The 19693-nt window shown below is 43.8% G+C and overlaps 1 protein-coding gene across 1 annotated transcript; it reads right to left on the reverse strand.

The window, feature by feature from the left end:
- Nucleotides 1-9442: 9442 nt before the first annotated feature.
- Nucleotides 9443-18903, reverse strand: LOC124703481 (ER membrane protein complex subunit 10-like). The gene is made up of 9 exons (XM_047235689.1): nucleotides 18496-18903; nucleotides 13035-13097; nucleotides 12836-12931; nucleotides 12527-12574; nucleotides 11535-11606; nucleotides 10853-10911; nucleotides 10579-10669; nucleotides 10299-10469; nucleotides 9443-9860 (listed from the first exon to the last, which is right to left on the reverse strand). Exons 1-8 carry the CDS (start codon nucleotides 18823-18825, stop codon nucleotides 10332-10334), a joined length of 897 nt encoding a protein of 298 aa, XP_047091645.1. The 5' UTR covers nucleotides 18826-18903; the 3' UTR covers nucleotides 9443-9860; nucleotides 10299-10331.
- Nucleotides 18904-19693: the final 790 nt, after the last annotated feature.

Here is a 19693-nt window from a genome sequence, read left to right on the forward strand (position 1 = left end):
CTCTACATTGCCATGCCGCCTCCGAAGTGATGCGTGAGTAGTTCATCTCTGGACTACGGGTCCATAGCAGTAGCTAGATGGTTGTCTTCTCCAATTTATACTTCATGTTTAGATCTTGTGAGCTGCCTATCATGATCAAGATCATCTTTATGTAATGTTACATGTTGTGTTTGCTGGGATCCGATGAATATTGAATATAATGGTTGAGATCGATTATATACTTGTCATATGTTGTTTGTGATCTTGCATGCTCTCTGTTGCTAGTAGATGCTTTGGCCAAGTATATACTTGTAACTCCAAGAGGGAGTATTTATGCTCGATAGTGGGTTCATGCCTCTAGTAATCTGGAAGAGTGACAATAACTTCTAAGATTGTAGATGTGATGTTGCTACTAGGGAGAAAACAACAATGATTTGTCTAAGGATAATTCCATTGTTTACTTTACGCACATTGCTTAATGCGATAATCTGTTGCTTGCAACTTAATACTGAAAGGGGAACGGACGCTAACCGGAAGGTGGATTATTAGTCATAGATAAAGTTGGATTACGGTCTATGTATTATGTTGTAATGCCCAAATGAATCTCATAGTAATAACCGGAAGGTGGATTATTCTGTCAATTGTCCAGCTGTAATTTGTTCACCCAGCATGTTATTTATCTTTATGGAGAGACACCTCTAGTGAACTGTGGACACCGGTCCTTTCTTTTACACTACAAATACATGTTCTTTTATTGCCAACTCCCACGGCAACATCTCTTTTACTGTTCTCTTTAATTCCACTGCAAACAAACATCTCTTTCCACACTATACGGTTAATCCTTTGTTTTCAGCAAAACTGGTAAGATTGACAACCTCACTGTAAGTCGGGGGAAGTATTTTGGTTGTGTTGTGTGCAGGTTCCATGTTGTTGTTGATGCCGGTAGTGCGCCCTGCCACAAGTCAGCTAGCAACACCTTTAGAAGTCATTTCTTTCTCCTACTGGTCGATTAAACCTTGGATTTCTTACTGAGGGAAAACTTGCTACTGTGCTCATCATACCTTCCTCTTAGGGTTCCCCAACGGTGTGCAACTGCGCAACATCACCTCTACCTCCCTGAGTTCGATAAACATTGGGTGATTCACTTAAGGGAAACTTGCTGCTGTTCTACAAACATCTGCACTTGGAGGCCCAACACTGTCTACAAGAATAGAAGTGTGTGTAAGCATCAATCACCGGTGTCGAGGAAGAAGCCGACGACTGGAGCCACCCCTGAGCATGTAGCATGGTCGAGGAGGAGCGCCTCGTCGTGTAGATCGTCTGGGAGGAGCCAAGCATCAAGGGGAGGTCCCTATCGCCGGAATCAAATCGTTCCCTTTCGCCGGTGATCGTCGGAGTTTGTGACGATTTGTTCGTCCACAACCATCTCCGACTACCTCAATCAACTTAGGGTGAGTGTGTGCTTATCCCAAGCATTTTCCCGTATCTTAGGATCCATCGTGGCCGAGATTGGTACCTCGCCGGAGTACACCGCCGCAAACCTACTCGACGTCAATGTTCTGGTGGTCACCTTAGAAAAGCTTCAGCACCAGTAGGTTCGTGTTGTCGTGTTGAATCGGTTGACCCTGGTCTTGCTTCTCCGGGGGCCGTAAATCGGCGGCACCGTCGTCGCCTGGTCATCGGTGTCAAGCCGCCGATAGAATCGATGTGGCCAATGGGCCCCACCGCAAGATTTGACCCGGTAAACTACCAACGAGGTAGCTGACCTGGGCAGACCCCACCTGTCTGTGTCTAGGGGTAGGGTTTGAACCGGTATGGATAGAATTTTTAGTTAACTTCAAATTCCAGAAAATAATAGAAACTTCGCAAATTTATAGAAAATTCATCCAAACTCAAAAAATATATAAATGAGATATCAGAATGTTTATAAAAATAAACTATATCCTTTAAAAATATAATATCTATTATTTATTTGAAGTAACAAATTCAATTATTTAGATCCTATTGTTTATGCCTTTTCTTTTATCCAAAATTCCAAGAAAATTCAATAATTAGTAAAACTTTCTAAAATAAATAAAAACCATTTAGTAAATAACTAAAACACTAAAAGGTAATTTATTTTGTATTATTAATATTACCATTATCATTGGTATTTAAGACCCTAAATTTCATTTACTTAATTATCATTTTCTTTAAATGATACAGAGAAGGAAAATATTTAAAGTAAATATTATCTTGTATTTAAGAGTTAATTAAGTTCAACATTACTTAACAAATGATTTCTCCACAATGGTTGGACAAATAGAAAATCCTAGTTCAGTTATGAGTAAAACCCTAACTCTATTATTTTATGTGAAACCCTAAATTACTTTCAACCCTAAAACCCTAGGAACTATAAAATGTAATCATGTTACTTTACCTTTCACTCATAGTTCCATAATTAACAACTATATATATGTTCTTGTTCTCATAAAATAATAGAAGATTTATTACTAATAAGTTGGTATTTCAGGTATTCATACTAATAAAACCTAGATGATCAAGTAGGACCACTTAAATGTAAAACCTAGTTCCTATTCTCAAAGTCATCTTCCCTAACTATCCATGTTTAGTATAACACCATTGTGATCAACCCTAATAGCAACCATATCTAGTACTTAACCTTACATACCATACCCAACTAAACCTTACAAGTACTAAAAAAATTACGAACTATCTTCTCTAGAAACCAACTATTCATTACTTAGTGAATCCAATAGCAAACCCTAGAAACCATAAACTTTAATTGAAATACTTCTTATTCCCTAAGAAACATGTTCTTCAAAAGTTATTCTTTTGAAGTAAATAACAAGTAGTCATCAACCATGCCTAATAGGACCTCTAGACAATAGCTATCTATCACCAGTAAGATATGACCAACCATGATAGCAACCATGTATAATCAATTGCTTAATATTCTCATGCTTAACTAAACCATACAACTATTAGATGACTAGGAACTTCATCTTATTTGTAAGATCCATCTAATACCCACTTAGGAAACTCAACTAGGAACCATCATAAACCTAGGAGCAAATGGCTCTTATTGGAATTACTTATCATTCATTTAGAAACATGTTCTTAAAAAGTTATTCTTTCGAAGTACATAATAAATAATCATTAACCATGCTTTAGGACTTAACGCTAACCAATATTCTTCACATACAATATCAACTATTAGCATTGTATGTTACCGCATTGTTATGTTTGGTTATACAACTCTTCAGCAACATAAGGTTAACCAGAAGCTTAATAAGAACCTTGTTTGAGAAACCACTGTAAAATGGCAACACACTCTTACAACGTACTAAACCTAAATCATCGGGGTTAGATCACGCTTAGAACGATTGCATCTCATACTTATGCATTATAGCATATTTGCCAATCCTTTAAACATTGTCCTTATCCGACAATGATACTATTTCAGAATATGAGTTATCACGCATCGAAGATGTTGCCTGCATAATCTTGCAGTCAACTAGGCAAGTTCATCACTTGCTCATGTCACCTTGATTATTTTTATCAAATTACTTGCAAATTACTATACTTATCACTTCTACATTTAAAAGCAAAGTATTACTTTTACAATTATGAATATGACTATGTGGTGGGCAATGGAACCATGGTATGAGTTTGGTGGTGGCTCCATTGCATTGGGTTACTCACCTAGGACTTAACAACAAATGTCGTCCAGTGATTCTTGCACTGTAATACTCGTGTTTACCATAAGATCTGGAGTGGGACAGAGTAGTCAGTTGTTCTTTTCCCTCTCGCATATCAATGGGTACACTTCACCGGAGGCCGGCTGTGACTGGCAGGGGGAGCCCCGTATTGTTCCCATGGTTTGGTGTATCTATGAGGGGTTGTAGGGTGTGTCTGAGGGTCATGTGCCGAGGGGTAAGCGACCAAGGTGAAGTCGGGACCTAAACTCAGCATGGCTACACCAAACGGGTGGGTATGCAAGGTCGCAGGACGACACAATTATTGGATAGGATCTTATACCTGGCCTCATACCAAGGAAGTGTGGACAAGCACGCGACTCAGTTGTGCAACCAGGATAAGTTCTCTTATGGGTACAGTAACACACCTCTGCATAGTGTATTAAATTATGACTTGTCACTCCCTGTTTCAGGTTTGGAACTGCGAACGTGGCCGGAAAGGAACTCCATGAAGTTCTAGACACCCGGTGAAGGATGACGAACATAGGGTTTTAGAATAAAAGCAACATTTGATGAAATGTTTACGAAAACATGCATTGCCTATGACTTTCTGGTCCATGTTTGTAGCTAGTGCATCAAACACTTCTCCTATAATGAACTTGCTGAGTACACTCGTACTCACCCTTCTTTGAACCCCTTGCTTAGATATGGAGGCATCGAAGGAGGATCTACAGTGAAACTCGAAGACGGAGGAGTCAACTACTTCAAGAGACAGGATCCCGCCAGAGGAGAGTCAACCACTACATCCACCATGGGGAAAACCTAGATTAGAAGTGGAAGGGAACTAGCTCTCTAATCCTAGTTTCTAATTAGCTAGAATCTAGTCATAATCTCTCTAGCCAATCAAGTACCTCTATACATAGAGTTAGTAATAAGTTAGACTACGAGTTGTTCTTCTGGATTTTATTTGCAGTTTTACCTCATTGTAATTATGAGGTTGTGTCGATCTTTTGTAAAGAGTCTGTGTGTAATTCTATAGACATGCATTGAACCGGCATATGTTTCTGTTATACCACTCTAAGAGATGTAATACTAGTGGAACGGTGTTTCATTGGTATTATATCAACGATTTGCATACTACACCATGCAATGATATGCTAAGTCACCACAGTCTTAGACCTAGGGAAAAACCTAGGTGGGTGTCGTCGCCGCTGCCATCACCACCAAAGAGAGAGAATGGGGAATCTAGCCAATGGCAATGTTGAAAGAGAATGTCGGAATCCGGCCAATGACAATGCAGAGCATCAGCGACCCGGGGACTCAAGGAAGCAGTATTAGCCCATCTTTGGACACACAAAGAGGAGGATGACTAGGCTCTGGATAGTTGACACACAAAGAGGAGGACGAGTAGGAGGCAGTGTTATCAAGTTGAGATTTTCACCCCTTCCTTCGTGTACACTCTCCGCTATGCTTCCACGAAACAATGATCTAAGAGCATTTTAGTTGCGTCCCCCAAAGCGTCCCCTAAAAGGCGTCGGATCGAGCGTTTGGCGGATGATGTTTCTCCGTCCATGTTTGGCGTTTGTCCCTAGCCGCGTCCACTAAAACCAAACATAAATTCAAATAGTTCACATTCAAAAGAGATTGTTTTCGCTGAAGTCGTCGCGATCAAAGTAGTCGTGATCAAAGTACTGGACGTGATCATATTACAGACCGAGGGTGCAAATTGAACATAATTTAGAAGAAGGGGTTCGGCAACATCGACAGCGCATCCTGAGTCGACGTAGGCCCGTCGAGCACGACGACCTCGTTGTGCTCTGCCCGGTCTCGCTACTCCGTCGCCAATGCCGACGCAGGTGTACTAGCAGACAGTGTCGCCGACGCGCCAGTCGGTGCCACCGCTGCCTCCGGGGGTCACTAGTAGGAAAACCCTTATAGGCGGAGCTTATTTCTGTGGCGCACCATTAAAAATACGCCACATAAAGTTATTTTGTGGCGCACCAGGCAAGGTGCGCCACAGAAATAGCTTACTTTTGTGGCGCACCAGGGAACCATGCGCCAAAGAAATTTGGTGGGGCCAGCCTCAATCATTGGTTTCACTATTTCTGTGGCGCACAGGATCACGTGCGCCACAGAAATAAGACATTATGTGGCGCACTGGTCCTGGCGCGCCACTGAATTAAGACTTTCTGTGGCGCACGTGGGATGGTGCGCCACAGAAACTACACATTTCTGTGGCGCACATGAGTTCCATGCGCCACAGAATTTTTTTTGCCTCCCCACGCAACTCTACCCCCCCTGGATCGCCTTTTTAACCTCCGTAAAAAATAAAAAATATAGATAAAAATTTCAAAAAATAATATTCCTTCAAGATGCCCATGTATTATGTCATCTTTTACCACTGAGAATTAACAAACAATAATTTCGACTTTTTTTGCAAAATTACGTGGGAAAATCATCAAAGTGGATTTCTGGTTGCATACGAACTCGAAAAAAAACGCAAAATATATCAAAATGTTCCCACGAAAAATCTACATCCGAATTCACCCGGGCTTGCCCGGTTGGACAATTTTTAGAATCTACAAATTCGACAAGAGTAAAAAGTTACGGGCAGTTAAAGATTTTTTGCTGCAAAATACAAAAAAAGAAAAAAAAATTGTGGCGCACCAAGTGCCCATGCGCCACAGAATTAACGTTCGAAATTTGAAATTTCTGGCACCCACTTCTCCTTCTCTCCTCCATTTCTCCCCTTCTCCACTTCTCCCCTTTTCCCCTTCTCCACTTCTCCCTTTCTCCACTTCTCCCCTTCTCCTCCTCTCCTCTTCTCTTCCTCTCCTCCAGTTCTCCACTTCTCCTCTCTCCTCTCCTCCACCGGCGACCAACTCCGGCGACCAACTCCGGCGACCAACTCCGGCGACAAACTCCGGCGACCTACTCCGGCGACCACGGCGACCTCCTCCGGCGACCACCTCTTCCACAACAACAACCACCACCACCACCACCACCACCACCACCACCACCACCTCCTCCTCTACCACCACCACCACCACCACCACCACTTCCACCTCCACCTCCTCCTATTCCACCACCACCACCTCCGGCCGGCCGGCCTCATCCTCCACCCACCCACCCCATCCACCCAACCCACGCAACCAACCACCCACCTCCGGCGACCTTCCAGAAAAATTAAAAAAAATCGGCGGCCCCAGATCTAGATCTAGATTTAGATCTGGCCGCCACTTTTTTTGAAATTTTAAAAAAAATTCTGTGGCGCACCGGCGGTGGTGCGCCACAGAAATAAGACTTCTGTGGCGCACCGGCGGTGGTGCGCCACAGAAATAAGACTTCTGTGGCGCACCACCGCCCGGTGCGCCACAGAAATAAGACTTTCTGTGGCGCATTGGCAGGTGCGCCACAGAATCCTTATTTTTGTGGCGAGAATTCTGTGGCGCACGACCCATGCGCCACAGAATGTGTTTTTGGTGCGCCACTGATGAGGCTTTTCCTACTAGTGCGGTGGGGTTGCTGTCGCTGCCTCGGACGCCGCTATTTTGTCTTGGATCTCGTCGAAGATCATGCCTTTGTAGAAGTTGTGCGCCCCCAGCGTCTGGGGAGACATTCGAATTGTCGACGCGATCAACGGGGAGAAGTCCTCCTTGCCTTTCTTAACCTCCATCTTCTCTTCTTGCCTCTTGAGCAGCGTCGCCCACCGTTTGTCGGCATTTTTGTCGCGGATGAGTAGGGTCGAGGAGACCTCGGCGGGGCACTTGGTGATCAACGACTGCGTCTTCTCGGTCGTTGTTGCGTCCTCCAAGGCGGCCGTGGCAGCTTTGTTGCCGATAGGGCGCCCTGTCGATGTTGTGAGCGGCGCATCAAGATCAAAGGCGCCATCTTTCCCCTTCGAAAAGGAAATACGCGTCAACCGCCACTTCTCGCTCTTTTTGAGCTTGCTATAGCAATGCAGCAAGCCCCATGGCACGGTCGAACTAATCAAAGAAAGCGCAATAGACTACCAGATCGTGATTGAAAGAGGCGCTAGACTGGTGGTAGAAAGAGGTGTACCGTATCGCCGACGCTTGTGTCGTTATCCACTCTATTCTCGAGCTCGTTCACCGACGCCTGGATGATGGCCCATCGCGTCGACATTGCCTTTTGGCTCCTCTTCGTTGGCACCGTGCAGTAATCCTTGTCGACGAATTTGCGCTCGTCGAACTCTGCCTTGATCCTAGCCAGTACTTCCCGTACTTTTGGTTGGCGCTGATGACCGAGTCGTGGCTCACCGTCGCCCACGACTCGCAGAGGCACTGATCTTCCAGAACCTTCCACTTGGGACCTCGTGAGCCCGAGGCCGCTTTCTTCTTCTTCCTCACGCCGACCGCGTCAACCTCCACGAGATCCTCTGCATCCTCCACGGCATCCTCCTCGTCTTCTTCGCCGCCGTCCTCTTCGTCATCCTCGTCACCATCCTCCTCCTCGTCCTCCATGTCTTCCTCCTCGCGCGCCGCCTCCTTCTCCCCGACTGGAGCACCGGCGCCCTCGAATTCGAGCGGACCCCTACGTCCGGTGAAGGCAACCACATCCGCACCGTGGCCTCGCTGGCGCTGCTGCGCGTCGTGCGTCGGGGAGAACACGGCGTCCGGGTTGAAGCCGCCATGCGCTAGCGCATACTCGTACCGCGGCGGCAAGTTCGGTGTCAAGCACCCGAGCGTCGCCGCTGCGGCCTCGCCAAAGAAACCGGGTGTCGATGGGGACGCCACTCCCGGAATGTGTGCGCTGGTCGATGAACTCCATGGGCTCGTGGCAGTTGCAGCGACACACGCGGCCAGCGCGACCTTCTGTTGCGCAAGCGAAGCCGCTGTCTTCTTCGCCTGCTCCTCCACCCTCCGCTCCGCCGTCAACAACTTGCGCCGCAGGCAGTCTATGCGACCTTTCTTCGGTCCAGCCGTCCAACTTCGTCTCTGCCGCCGGCGCCTTCCGCAGCTTTGTTAAGGGCGCCTTCGGCCCCTTCGTCACTGCCTCCTTGCCTGGTGGCTTGGTGGCCGATTTCCTGGCCAGGTTGGCAGGAGGGAGAGAGTAGCGGCAACAGGAGGGAGAAATAAATCGGCGAGAGAGGGTGAAATCTTTTGGCAGAGTAGGGAAATGTGCTGCAAGCAACGGGAAGTGGCGGGAGGGCGCGATGTGGCGGGAGAATAACACATCAGGCCCACCACTCCCCGCCTCGTTTCTCGCTCTGTCCGACACGCCCGGAGCATCCCCTGTGGAGCGGGGCCAGGCTCGAGACGTCGGACAGCGTATTGCCGCGTCGGGCGGAAGAGGGCTTTGGGGCGCACGTCGGAGGCTGAAAAAATATCCATCGCACCCCAAAAATCTTTTACCTTGAGGCCAAAAACCTTTGGGGGACATGACTGAGACCAAAAAAATGTCCGTCCCGCCCCAAAATCCGTCCAAAAACCATCATGGAATGCTCTAAGTGCTTCGGTGTATAATTTCTCTGTTGGCTATGCAATGTCACAATGGAAGTTTGAAAGATGGACATTTTTTGAACCAGCCGAATTCTACAATGTATGTCTTCATTTGTCAAAATCTTACTTATATATCTGGTTGATTCAGCAAAATTAATGCTCACAGAATAAAATAAAAGCCAATTTGATGCCCTAAAGAAGAAATCTCTGTAAACCTGACTTACTGAGCTGCGTCTACGTTAAGTGAAGTTAGGTCTGCACGAGTTACCACCCAAGAAGCAACACAAAAAATCCAGAACTCAATGGCAAGTTGTAACCCCAATCTGGTGTCCTGTATTACATACTTCACTTCACATTCACGGTTGATTCCGCTTGGGACCTATCCGCAGTATAGTACAAATGAGAAACATGAGAAAGGGCAAAATGTCAAACCAGCAATCATGCTAGAACCAAGAGAACATACCATGTTTGACATTGGTAAAAATAAGCTAGTTTGGAAGATCAACGCATACAGTGGCGCTGAGTCAAAAACTTGTCACAGTTTCTATCAGCAGGCAGAAATATGTGTGTTTAGATGAGATCAAGAGACCTTTCTGACAATTCTACAACAGGGTGGGTTTCTGAATGCAGAAATAAACCGAAGTGGGTCTTGTCACCTACTGGTACAGCTTCCTATTCTGGCGAGGGTCATACAGGTCCATCTCCTGTCCATTCTTTGAATCTGAAACAGCATAAAATTACAGTTGTGAATTGCAATTTCGTATAGAGTTCTTTAGTAAGAACATGTTGTTCATAAGTATAAAAAACTAGGCAACAGGAGCATTCCTGACTTCATATTAATTAATTTACAAATGAAACCAAAATAAAGATATTCTTGGTTGAGTATAAGAGTACTCTGGAGAAACCTAGGCAAATATGGAATTAAGGCTCTTGGTTCTGTACTGCTCATGTTGCTAGATCCTAAGCGCTTTATAATTGATATCAACATGTTACTAACAGTCATGTGTACTCCAAAGTCATTTCTTTGGGCACATGTGCAACTTCCCACAGATGCAGGTGTTGCTAAGGCAATAGAGAGAGGAAGGCATGTTTATGACAGCATCGTCATATTAAGACCGCACAAAAATGTGATACTTAAGTACTTAGCCACATAAAGTACCTATGACATGGGAGGCATATAGGAAGGAAGTCATCATCTTCTCCTTGGAGCAGCAATTGGCGCCCTTTGTGCTGCAGGTTGACCCTGCCCTCCAGCTTGCTCCTCTGGTATGTTTGCTGCTGCCGTGACAGCATTCATGACAATAAGACCAAGAGGAATTATGTACATCCACTGCAAAGCAGGAAGCAACAGTCAGATACAAGGGATAAGCAAAGAACTTTCCAAGCCATGTAGAGACAATAAAGAAGTTGAACAAAACAATATTTGTAACTGTACTCACATATTTAGCCCAGAACGATTTCTCAGGTGGTTTCATGACTTCACCAAGTCCACTCTCTGTTTCTATTAATTGCTCTACAAAAGATGGAGTTCTGCAAGTGCACAATTTAGTTAGAACTTGGAACAAGGTACCATTTGAGAGAAGGTAACTTTGAGACTGTTCTGCAGCAATAGATTCGTAACTGTGGAATGGCCGCTTAGATGAATGTGAATTGCCAGGTTTTAGGTGTTCTACCTGCTGTTTTCCCAACCTCAATAGCAAAGCAGAGATTTACCTTGGTGCTTGTTCAGCAGTCTTCAGAACAGTGTACGAATTGAATGTCCATTTTGATGGCTGAAACAAGAATTTAAGCACATAAATATAACCATTTGTCATTCATTCATGAACACAGCATCAATTAGGGTGGCATGATGGGGTGGGTGGGGGCAGCAACTTTTGTTCAAAGTAAAGTATAACTCTCAACATATTTATGTCAGAGGTTTCCAAAGCTAGGTAGGTAGCTCTATCAATAAACATAATAAGTGCAAATAAAGCTATTATGGTGAAGTCTTTCCACATGTAGATCATATTTGTTCAGTATTGGAAGTTCCCTACACACACACGCGCACACATATATTTGAGGTTTTTGTAAGCGGAATATTTTATGATTTGCCACACTTTTCTTTGAAGTGTCTATTATTTGCCACATGACCACCAAATGTCAGTGACACAAAAAATGGCAAATAATGGAAGTGTGGCAAATTGTAAAATTCGCGATACAACTTACATTGTACTTTGTTTAGTTGTACCAAACAAATGTCATGTTGAAACAGGAAAAGGATTGTATAGTATCTTGTTTAGTTGTACAAAACAAATGACCAATTCTAATTTGCTGGGAAATACAGTCAAGAGGTTATAGGTTCTTATCATCAACCGCATACAACTTCATAAACAGGGTTTCAAGCAAGATAACTTACTAATTTCATTGGCCGGGGATACTGGCATCCACCAACAGAACCATAATTAACTGCCAAAACATTTACACCATCCTGCAAATAAGGCAGCATATTTTAATATGAGCCAAGCAGCCAAGAGAACTTTTACAAAGATTCATGTACAGAATTAGAATAAGGCAGCACAGCTTAATATGATCCAAACACTCAAAAAAAAACATCTACGAGCATTCATCTACAGAAAATATTTAAGTGTTTCATCCTGAGAAAGATGTTACCACTCAGTTGTATGACCAGTTTATATCATACCTACATAGGATGATATAAGATATCTTTAAAAGCTCCACAGGCCAACATGCCACACACTAGGTACATGTTATGGTTTCAAAGGAATAAGCAAAGGCCAATTAGGCCATATGTTGTTGTAAATACAACAATACGGGGAATTCCAATTTGGATATAGGCTGCAAAGGAATCAGACGTGCAATAGAAAATGAGGATGAATTCCAATTTGGATACAGGCTCCAAAACTTACATAATACTAATGGCCTAATGTCAAATGACTAGAAGAACAATGTTAGGCACTTAGGCCCTAAGCTGCGGCTTTGTTAGGGAAGGAAATTATGTGAGTGATGCTGAGAATAACTAGATCTCCTTTTAAAGGTATAGGGAGCCATATCTGGAAGGGGGCATTAGGGGATCATTTTAAAGATGGGTCAATCATCTACAGAAGAGAATACGGATTTTTTTAGTGCAAACAGAAAGGGAATGGTAACTGACTCTAATACGAAAAATGTCCAGAAAGGATAATGGACACTAATACATACGTTTTTCTAATAATCAACCAACATGAATTCGAACTACCCTAAATTATACAGAACATGTAACAATCAACAGAAAAAAGAGATGGAAAACTGCCATCAGTGCGTTGAGATGTACAAATTCTTTCATGATCGTGAAGCAATCAACTGTACAGGAGAATCTACAAGTAGCAATTGAGAAAACTAGAGAATTACCATGTGGATGACAATATGTTCATCCAAGCTGTCACGTGGAATGCATCTCTGAAAAACAGAGAGTACACAATTGAGAAATCCAAAACATAACTTTATAAAAAAAATTGCCAACAGTAAGACATTCCAATCATACAAATGATGCCTCTTTGATAAGATAGGCATCTCAGAATGGCCTTTGCTTCAAGGCAATTTTAACTAAGTATAGTTACTGGTATGTTCTAATAAATTTCAATCCATAATAAATATTAGAACATTTAGCAACAACAAGGTCAAGATAAACAACCTGAAATTAGTCCCTACTCAACTTACAGCTTTGATCGAGGAATAAACGAAATCTTCTCCTGTAGGAGCCAACACATTAGACGGTAGCCTTATTGTATAAAAACTATCTTCATTCAGTAGTTTCTGCAATGTCAATAAAATGCAGAAGGACCAAATAAGTTGGAGTAAACTACAAAGCAAAAAATTATTGAATTCAAGAAAAGTGGGAATGGAAACAAGAAGGTACCTTGAATGTATCTTTTTCATTTGCAGTCAACTCATTCCTCGTAAAGCGAAGCTTAGTGAGAGTCTGATCCACAAAAGGAGTCACATATATTATAAATATATACAACCTCACTTACATTCATAGTTAAGAAAGAACATAGGAACCTAACATATGGTTAACTTCAGAGCAGTGTTGACACGGTTGCCTTTTCAAAGACAAAAGTAGTCAATATAACCCCGTTCCAAAATACTAGCAATTTAAGCCACCAATAATTCTGAAGCAAAAGTACCATCCTAAATTGAGCAATAGAATGAAACTGAAAAGGCATTGTACAAAACTGAACAAAACTAAACGAAACAAACAAATAACTGGAAGACAATAATTCGCGATAGATTTCCTTGCTTCAAGTGATGAGACCCAAAATCATTCAGTGTCAGCAAATTTAATTCGAAATACTAGCAACCGCATAATGTTCTCCTTGTAACCAAACAGCTGTTCATATAGCCTAGGCTCTCATCGGAATCGCCTTATGGTGGTTTCAAGCTCATGATTTCAAAGGAACAAGCGCTTTAAATGCAACATTGGTCAATTTCAAGCTACACGACTTCATGTCTAGGTGCCTAGGGCATAGCTGCAAATGGTGTCCAAAATGGCACAGAATCTCGTGACTTGGCATAGAAGGCTACATTTGATAATTTGGAGGCAGGACCAACCGACTAAGTACCAATAATGTTCAATTATTCCATTTCGCTGATTGGGGTAAACAAAAATTCCTTCTCATCTTTTTAACAGACAGTGACATTGTGCTCTCTTTTCTATTGCATGGGATGAGATCATGAAGATAATAGATATTTTTTGGTGTTTGTAAATGTAAGATCAGCCTAAACAGACATATAAGCAGCAGCTTACCATGTAAATGCTAAGGAATAGCTTCAATGGAACTACTTTTATTATGGAAACTCAGAATTAAAGCTCTAGAAAAAGTAAAAGTATGAAACCGGGAGTACTAAACAAAGTATAACAAGTATAACATTCACTTTTTGCCATCGTAATCAGAAATAACACAGGGTCGTGAAATGTATCATAATAATTACAGGGTGCACAAAAATCAGGCTTTAACCACGAATACCTCGCACCTTTGAAGTACAAGCATGGAGGCTAAAGAAAATGTACTAAGAAATAATCAAACAATTATTTAATAATGTGTATATCACCAATATTCACACTGAAGAAGAATAAAACAAACTTCCCCCTCCCGTTCCCCAAACCCATCTAACATATCTGAAGTATACAAACAATACATAACACAGCCATGAGAAGAAAACAACTAACAAGTCAATCTCCAATTAATGAGAAAAGGTTGATATCTAGTAACCTCACTTGCTCTCATAATTATGCATGAAGAGCTCAGAACCAAGGAGATAAAGCTACTACGAAAAAAGAACAGGAAGCCGACACATGCAGCTTTTCAGATCTGTCCATCCACTTCCACCTAAACTCGGAATAATATGGGTGTCTTTAGCACATGTGGGGAACATGGATGAAAAGGTTATCAATCCACTTTCACCAACAACTGAAGCAGCATCTAGATTCTGGAGTTACGCTGCATAGGTAATTTATTATTGTGCACTTGCAACAAATAGGTTTGGCCTCAACATGCTTAGTGTCCACAACTTCTGAACTATTTTTAATGACTCTAAACAACCGAACTAGGACAGATTAGGGATGGCACCCGCAGGGTATGGGTACGGGTAGAGTCATCCCGTACCCGCACCCGTCGCCACCAATCTTACCCGTCACCCGTACCCATACCCGTCAACGGGTACAAGTTTTTCCCATACCCGTCACCCGCCAGGGTAAATGGGTACCCGCGGGTAAAAAATACCCGTGTTTATAACACATTAAATTGATCTAAAAAATATGACAGGAGGTGAAGCAATCCTAAATATAGGTCTAATCCTCACTAACCTACCAGCAATTGTGAGATTGAAAAGCGTGAGTTCAGCCTAGCAACATGAAGGTTGTGATTAGGAGAAAATTGAGTAGTTTATAATATTAGGGTGGTCCACTTATCAAATTTAGATGGGTAAATGGGTATACGGGTATGGGTTCTACAATCCCATACCCGTACCCACTCTACCCGGTGGGTATGATAGTTTTCCATTTACGAACCCATGGGTATTATTTTTTCCCATACCCGTACTCCTATTGGGTTTTTACCCGGCGGGTACGCGGATCATGGGTACCCATTGCCATCCCTAGGACAGATGTTCTTAACCTATATACCCATTCTCTAGAGACACATCGTGTTTAATTAAGAAACAACAAATCTCAGTTTTAATGCTAAATTGTTAAAACGAGACACTCCTTTTGTTATTTGTTTTTTTAGCTCAGTTATCCTGGTGTCTTCTTTGGTTACTACCAAAGTCAGTTGGCCCAGCTCAAACTCAACAGATTGGTGTAACCAAGGTAGTGGTTGTGTCACTTGTTGCATGAATCCAGGTTATCATAATATCAAGCCAAGAAAATCAGGCACCCAGTCTCATCCAGTATCAATACTTCATTTTTCAGATGGCAGGATTTTGTAGCCACAGCAGTGGATCTGGTTCCATCCGTATGCGATGAGACATCGAGCTAGGATGTATAGAATTTAAAAATCTGATACGGTATTAAAGATATATCACAGTTTAGATGCAAGATTTAAATACTAGAACACACGGAGTGATCAACCTACAGGACATAGGACTGCAACATATGAGCAAACCAACGAATGACATCGCAAATCACAATCTTTGCTAGAGCACTATATGTCACAAGAAATCTCTGCAACCACATGATTTATTCCTCATCTACTCAACAAATAGAGTAAACGTGACAATTACGCAATTAAGAAGCAAACAGAAAACATAGGAAAATTAGACATATAATTCCAACTCCCGAAGGCTGTTTAACACACATCCTAGAAAGTAGAAACAATAGGTTGTTATTTTAAATCAAAATGTGATCTGTCTAGAGAATGTGTAAGAGTAGCAAGTATAAACATCTCTCCACTCTCCAGGTTGGGAGATACAGAGTAAACTTGCAGAGGTTCAAAAGTCATGCACAAATAGGCTTGTAATCTTAACTCTACAGTCCAAATAATGCACCTTTTGTTCTGACTGAAGTAGATTGACAAGCTAACCATTCATGACCAGCACACAAGCTTAAGACAACCAGATAAATATGAGTTTAGGTGGGATATGGATGGGCGAAATACAGTGCTATATGTTACCTCCATTCCAAAAAGGAGTCCAATGATATGTTGTTTATGTTACACAAAGTAGATACCGTTAGATTCGAATTCAAAGAAGTTTTGCATGATTGTGATTTTGTAATCATTGAATAATTATTGTATGAGTAATTTACGGTCAAATCATGGATTTCGATAGTGAATGCACGTCTTATACTTTGGAAGGGAAGTATCTCCACTTCCTATTAGATCGGTCTTTGGTATAGTTAGTTGGTAGGAATATCTAATATGGTATTAGAACTAAGAGGTCCCAAGTTCATAACCCAGCCAATGCACTACTAAATAAAATGGTTGTGGCCTTTCATTGATCCCACGTCTAAGGTCTGATGAGCCCTAGACGTGAGGAGGGTGCTGAAATATAATGCCTAGTCATTTACATCAGTTCGGACTTTTGGTTGCGTTGGCTAGTACATTAATCTAACATGGTATCAGAGCACCCAGGTCTTGGGTCCAACTCTTAGTCCCCACACCGTTAATCCCCAACTTATCCACACCCACGTCGGGCGTCAGGGGAGGTCTTGTCTACGTCAGATATGAAGGAGGGTGTTAAGTATGTTATATCCCCATTTCTATTAGATCGTCTTTTGGGATAATTGGTTGGTACGAATATCTAATAATACTAAACTATCTTAGCTTAGCTTAGCTTAGCTAGGCAAAGAAATAGCTAGGACACACGTAGAGATAGAAATTTTGCATTGTAGACCTGTAATGCAGCAAACCGAGATGTTCTGGCCCAAAAGCCGATGGAGTAAATAGTAGCTACGCCTTTGGCAAAGTGCGACAACTGTCCATGGTGAGCTTTTTGTTCAGCAGCATAAACGTGGCATTGTAACACGGTCTTATCACTTAGCATGGTCTGTCGTGATCTATATTCTATCTAATGATGACCAATTTCTTTCACGTCACAGAGTGTGTCTGCCCAACGTTGGGCACCCAGAAACGAAGAGGTAAAGCTTGATTATCAAGCAAACAATGCCTTGAACCCCATTGTCCAGCTCATAATCTTCTATCGACTTTGCCCGAGGTGACTACAGGCCACTATGTAGTAATAGGAGTAGCAGGCTAAGCCTAATGAACTAACAAATCATCAATCCTAAATTTAATAGCTCGGACAATACAGATAAGCTTCCTAACTGAAGAATTAACAGACTGACACCCTCCACCCCTAAGGCTGTAAGTTGGGGCGGGCTGTCCACGGGGCCGCTAGCCGTTCCCACTTTAATCGTGCACGTGAACACCCGTTGGTATAGCATGTTAACTGGCGGGCAGGAGCGGCTAGCCCGCTACCTAATTAAGCCCATCTCCTTCCCGTTCCTCTCTGCTAACAAGTTCGTTTTCCTCTCTTTGCGCTTTCCTCGTCCAGAGCTGTCCGATTCACGCCCGCCGCCGTGGAGTGGGGGAAGAAGGCCGTGCAGCCGTCCGATTCACGCCCGCCGCCGCCTGATTCACCCCAAAAAACGGGGAATCGAGGCCTCCTTGGGCTCCTTCATCGCCGGCCGCCGCTCTCCCCAACCTCGTGCGCCATGCTCCTTCCCGGCGGTCAGCTTCGCGGCAGGTGGAGAGGTCGATGGCGGCCGAATTAGAGCCCCACGAGCTCTTGGACTAGCACCATGAATTGCACTTCTGGCGCGCCCAAAGGCCGTCGACCTAGCCGGAGTCGGAGGGTCATGAACTGAGCGGAGCGAAGAACGAGCTGGCACTTGGTCGCAGTTTGGTGGGTTTTAGCGGGCCTGATGAACGCCGTGGTACTAGGACGGGATTAAGGGGGGTAAAATCGTAGTCCTGTTTAACTAATCGGGCATAAACGGCAAGCTGACGAACAGCCGTGGGTCTGTCCACTTACAGGTATATCCACCCCCAATCTCAAGCCACTCTTCCTGACCTTCGCTACTGAACAAGTAAACATGCGTCAAAGGAGTAACAAATGAAACAAAATAACCACCCCCCAGATCCGATCTGTAGTTCGCCTCTCCTAGCAATTCGAATCACACATTTCACCGACCAAACTAGTGATGAGGGCACAGAATCAACCAAATCTAGCCCTAGGCAGGGTCCAACCAAATCTAGCCGTCCACGAATCACGGGATCAGGAAGTAGAGAAACCAAGAGATCAGCAAGCAACGGGGGAGATACAAGGACGAGATCGAGCAAACAGGTAGGGAAGGAAGCTAGCGAAGTGAGGTCGAAGCGAACCTGGGAGCCGTGGGCGGAGGACTTGAGGCGCGCGGAGAAGGATCCGGCAGGGGTGAACCCCGCGCCGGCCCCGAGGTCGTGCTCGAGCGTGAACTGGACGGCGTTGGACTCCGAGGCGCCAGCCGCCTGCGCTGCGTCCGAGGATCGGCGGCGGGGGGACGTGACTACCGGCGCCGGCGAGGCGGGCTGGGAGGGGACGGGGGAGGGACGGATGCCGCCCTCGAACTCGTCGTCGTCGTGGAGGAGCAGCTCGTCCGACTGGAAGGCGCGGACGGAGAGGAGCAGGAGGGGGAGGAGGAGCAGGAGGAGAGAGCGGCGCGGCATGGCCATGGCTTTGGAGCAAGACTTTGGGGGAGATCGGCGGCACCGCCGGCCGAGGTGATGTAAGCGGATTGAAGGATTTTTTTTTTTCTCTGATAGTTTTGATACCAATGGACTTCGCTAAGATACGAGCTGGACCAGTCATGGGTTTGGGCCGGTCCTAATGACCGATCGACTCTTGGAGGAAGGACTTCATAGATGGGCCTTCTCTCAAAAAAAAAGAAGAGACTTCATAGATGGGCCGGGCTAGGGCTGGCCCGCATACCCCACGCATGTCAGGGATATAGGGCCTGGGCCGGGCCGAGGAAAGCCCGACGCTGAAAATTTAGGCCCAAACCCAGCCCGGCCGACCAAATACCCACCAAGCTCGTTGGGCCGTGGGCCAGGCCATAGCGGGCTACCCATGTTCGGCCCGACCCAACTGTGGGGCCAACATTTCTAAGCATATGTCTGAGTTTTTCGGGCCGGGCTGCCCATGGATAGGTATGGTCACGGAATTAGTTCGGTCGCAGCCCATTCAGTTGCTTCTAATTCCCTTGGAGTTTTTTTTTGTTTTTTTTACTATTTTTAGATCTACTAAACAGTTTTTTAAACATGATAGTTATAAATCTGAAGAATGTTTAAAGGTGAATATTTTAAAAAAATGTATAATTAAAAAAAGAATTTTTAAATTTTGAATAGTTTTTAACTAACAAATTTCAAATCTAAACTTTCTTTCGATCTAAAAAAATTCAAAAATAACCTAAAAAGTCAAATAGAACACTAGAAAAAAATCTGAACCAAAAAAACCAGCAAAAAACCACAGCAAAACACCAACACAAAAGACCAAAGCGGCCCTTATAGGTTCCGTATTTGGCGCTCAATCGTGGGACGGAAT

The sequence above is a fragment of the Lolium rigidum genome, chromosome 3 (genome assembly GCF_022539505.1).
Source record: "Lolium rigidum isolate FL_2022 chromosome 3, APGP_CSIRO_Lrig_0.1, whole genome shotgun sequence".
Taxonomy (NCBI): domain Eukaryota; kingdom Viridiplantae; phylum Streptophyta; class Magnoliopsida; order Poales; family Poaceae; genus Lolium; species Lolium rigidum.

Coding starts and splice junctions, on each gene's coding strand:
- LOC124703481 (XM_047235689.1), bottom strand. CDS start 18,825: ATGGCCATGCCGCGCCGCTCTCTCCTCCTGCTCCTCCTCCCCCTCCTG. Junction 12,575..12,835: donor TTTATTCCTCGATCAAAGCT/GTAAGTTGAGTA, acceptor TCTGTTTTTCAG/AGATGCATTCCACGTGACAG. Junction 10,912..11,534: donor ATCCCCGGCCAATGAAATTA/GTAAGTTATCTT, acceptor TTCTTGTTTCAG/CCATCAAAATGGACATTCAA.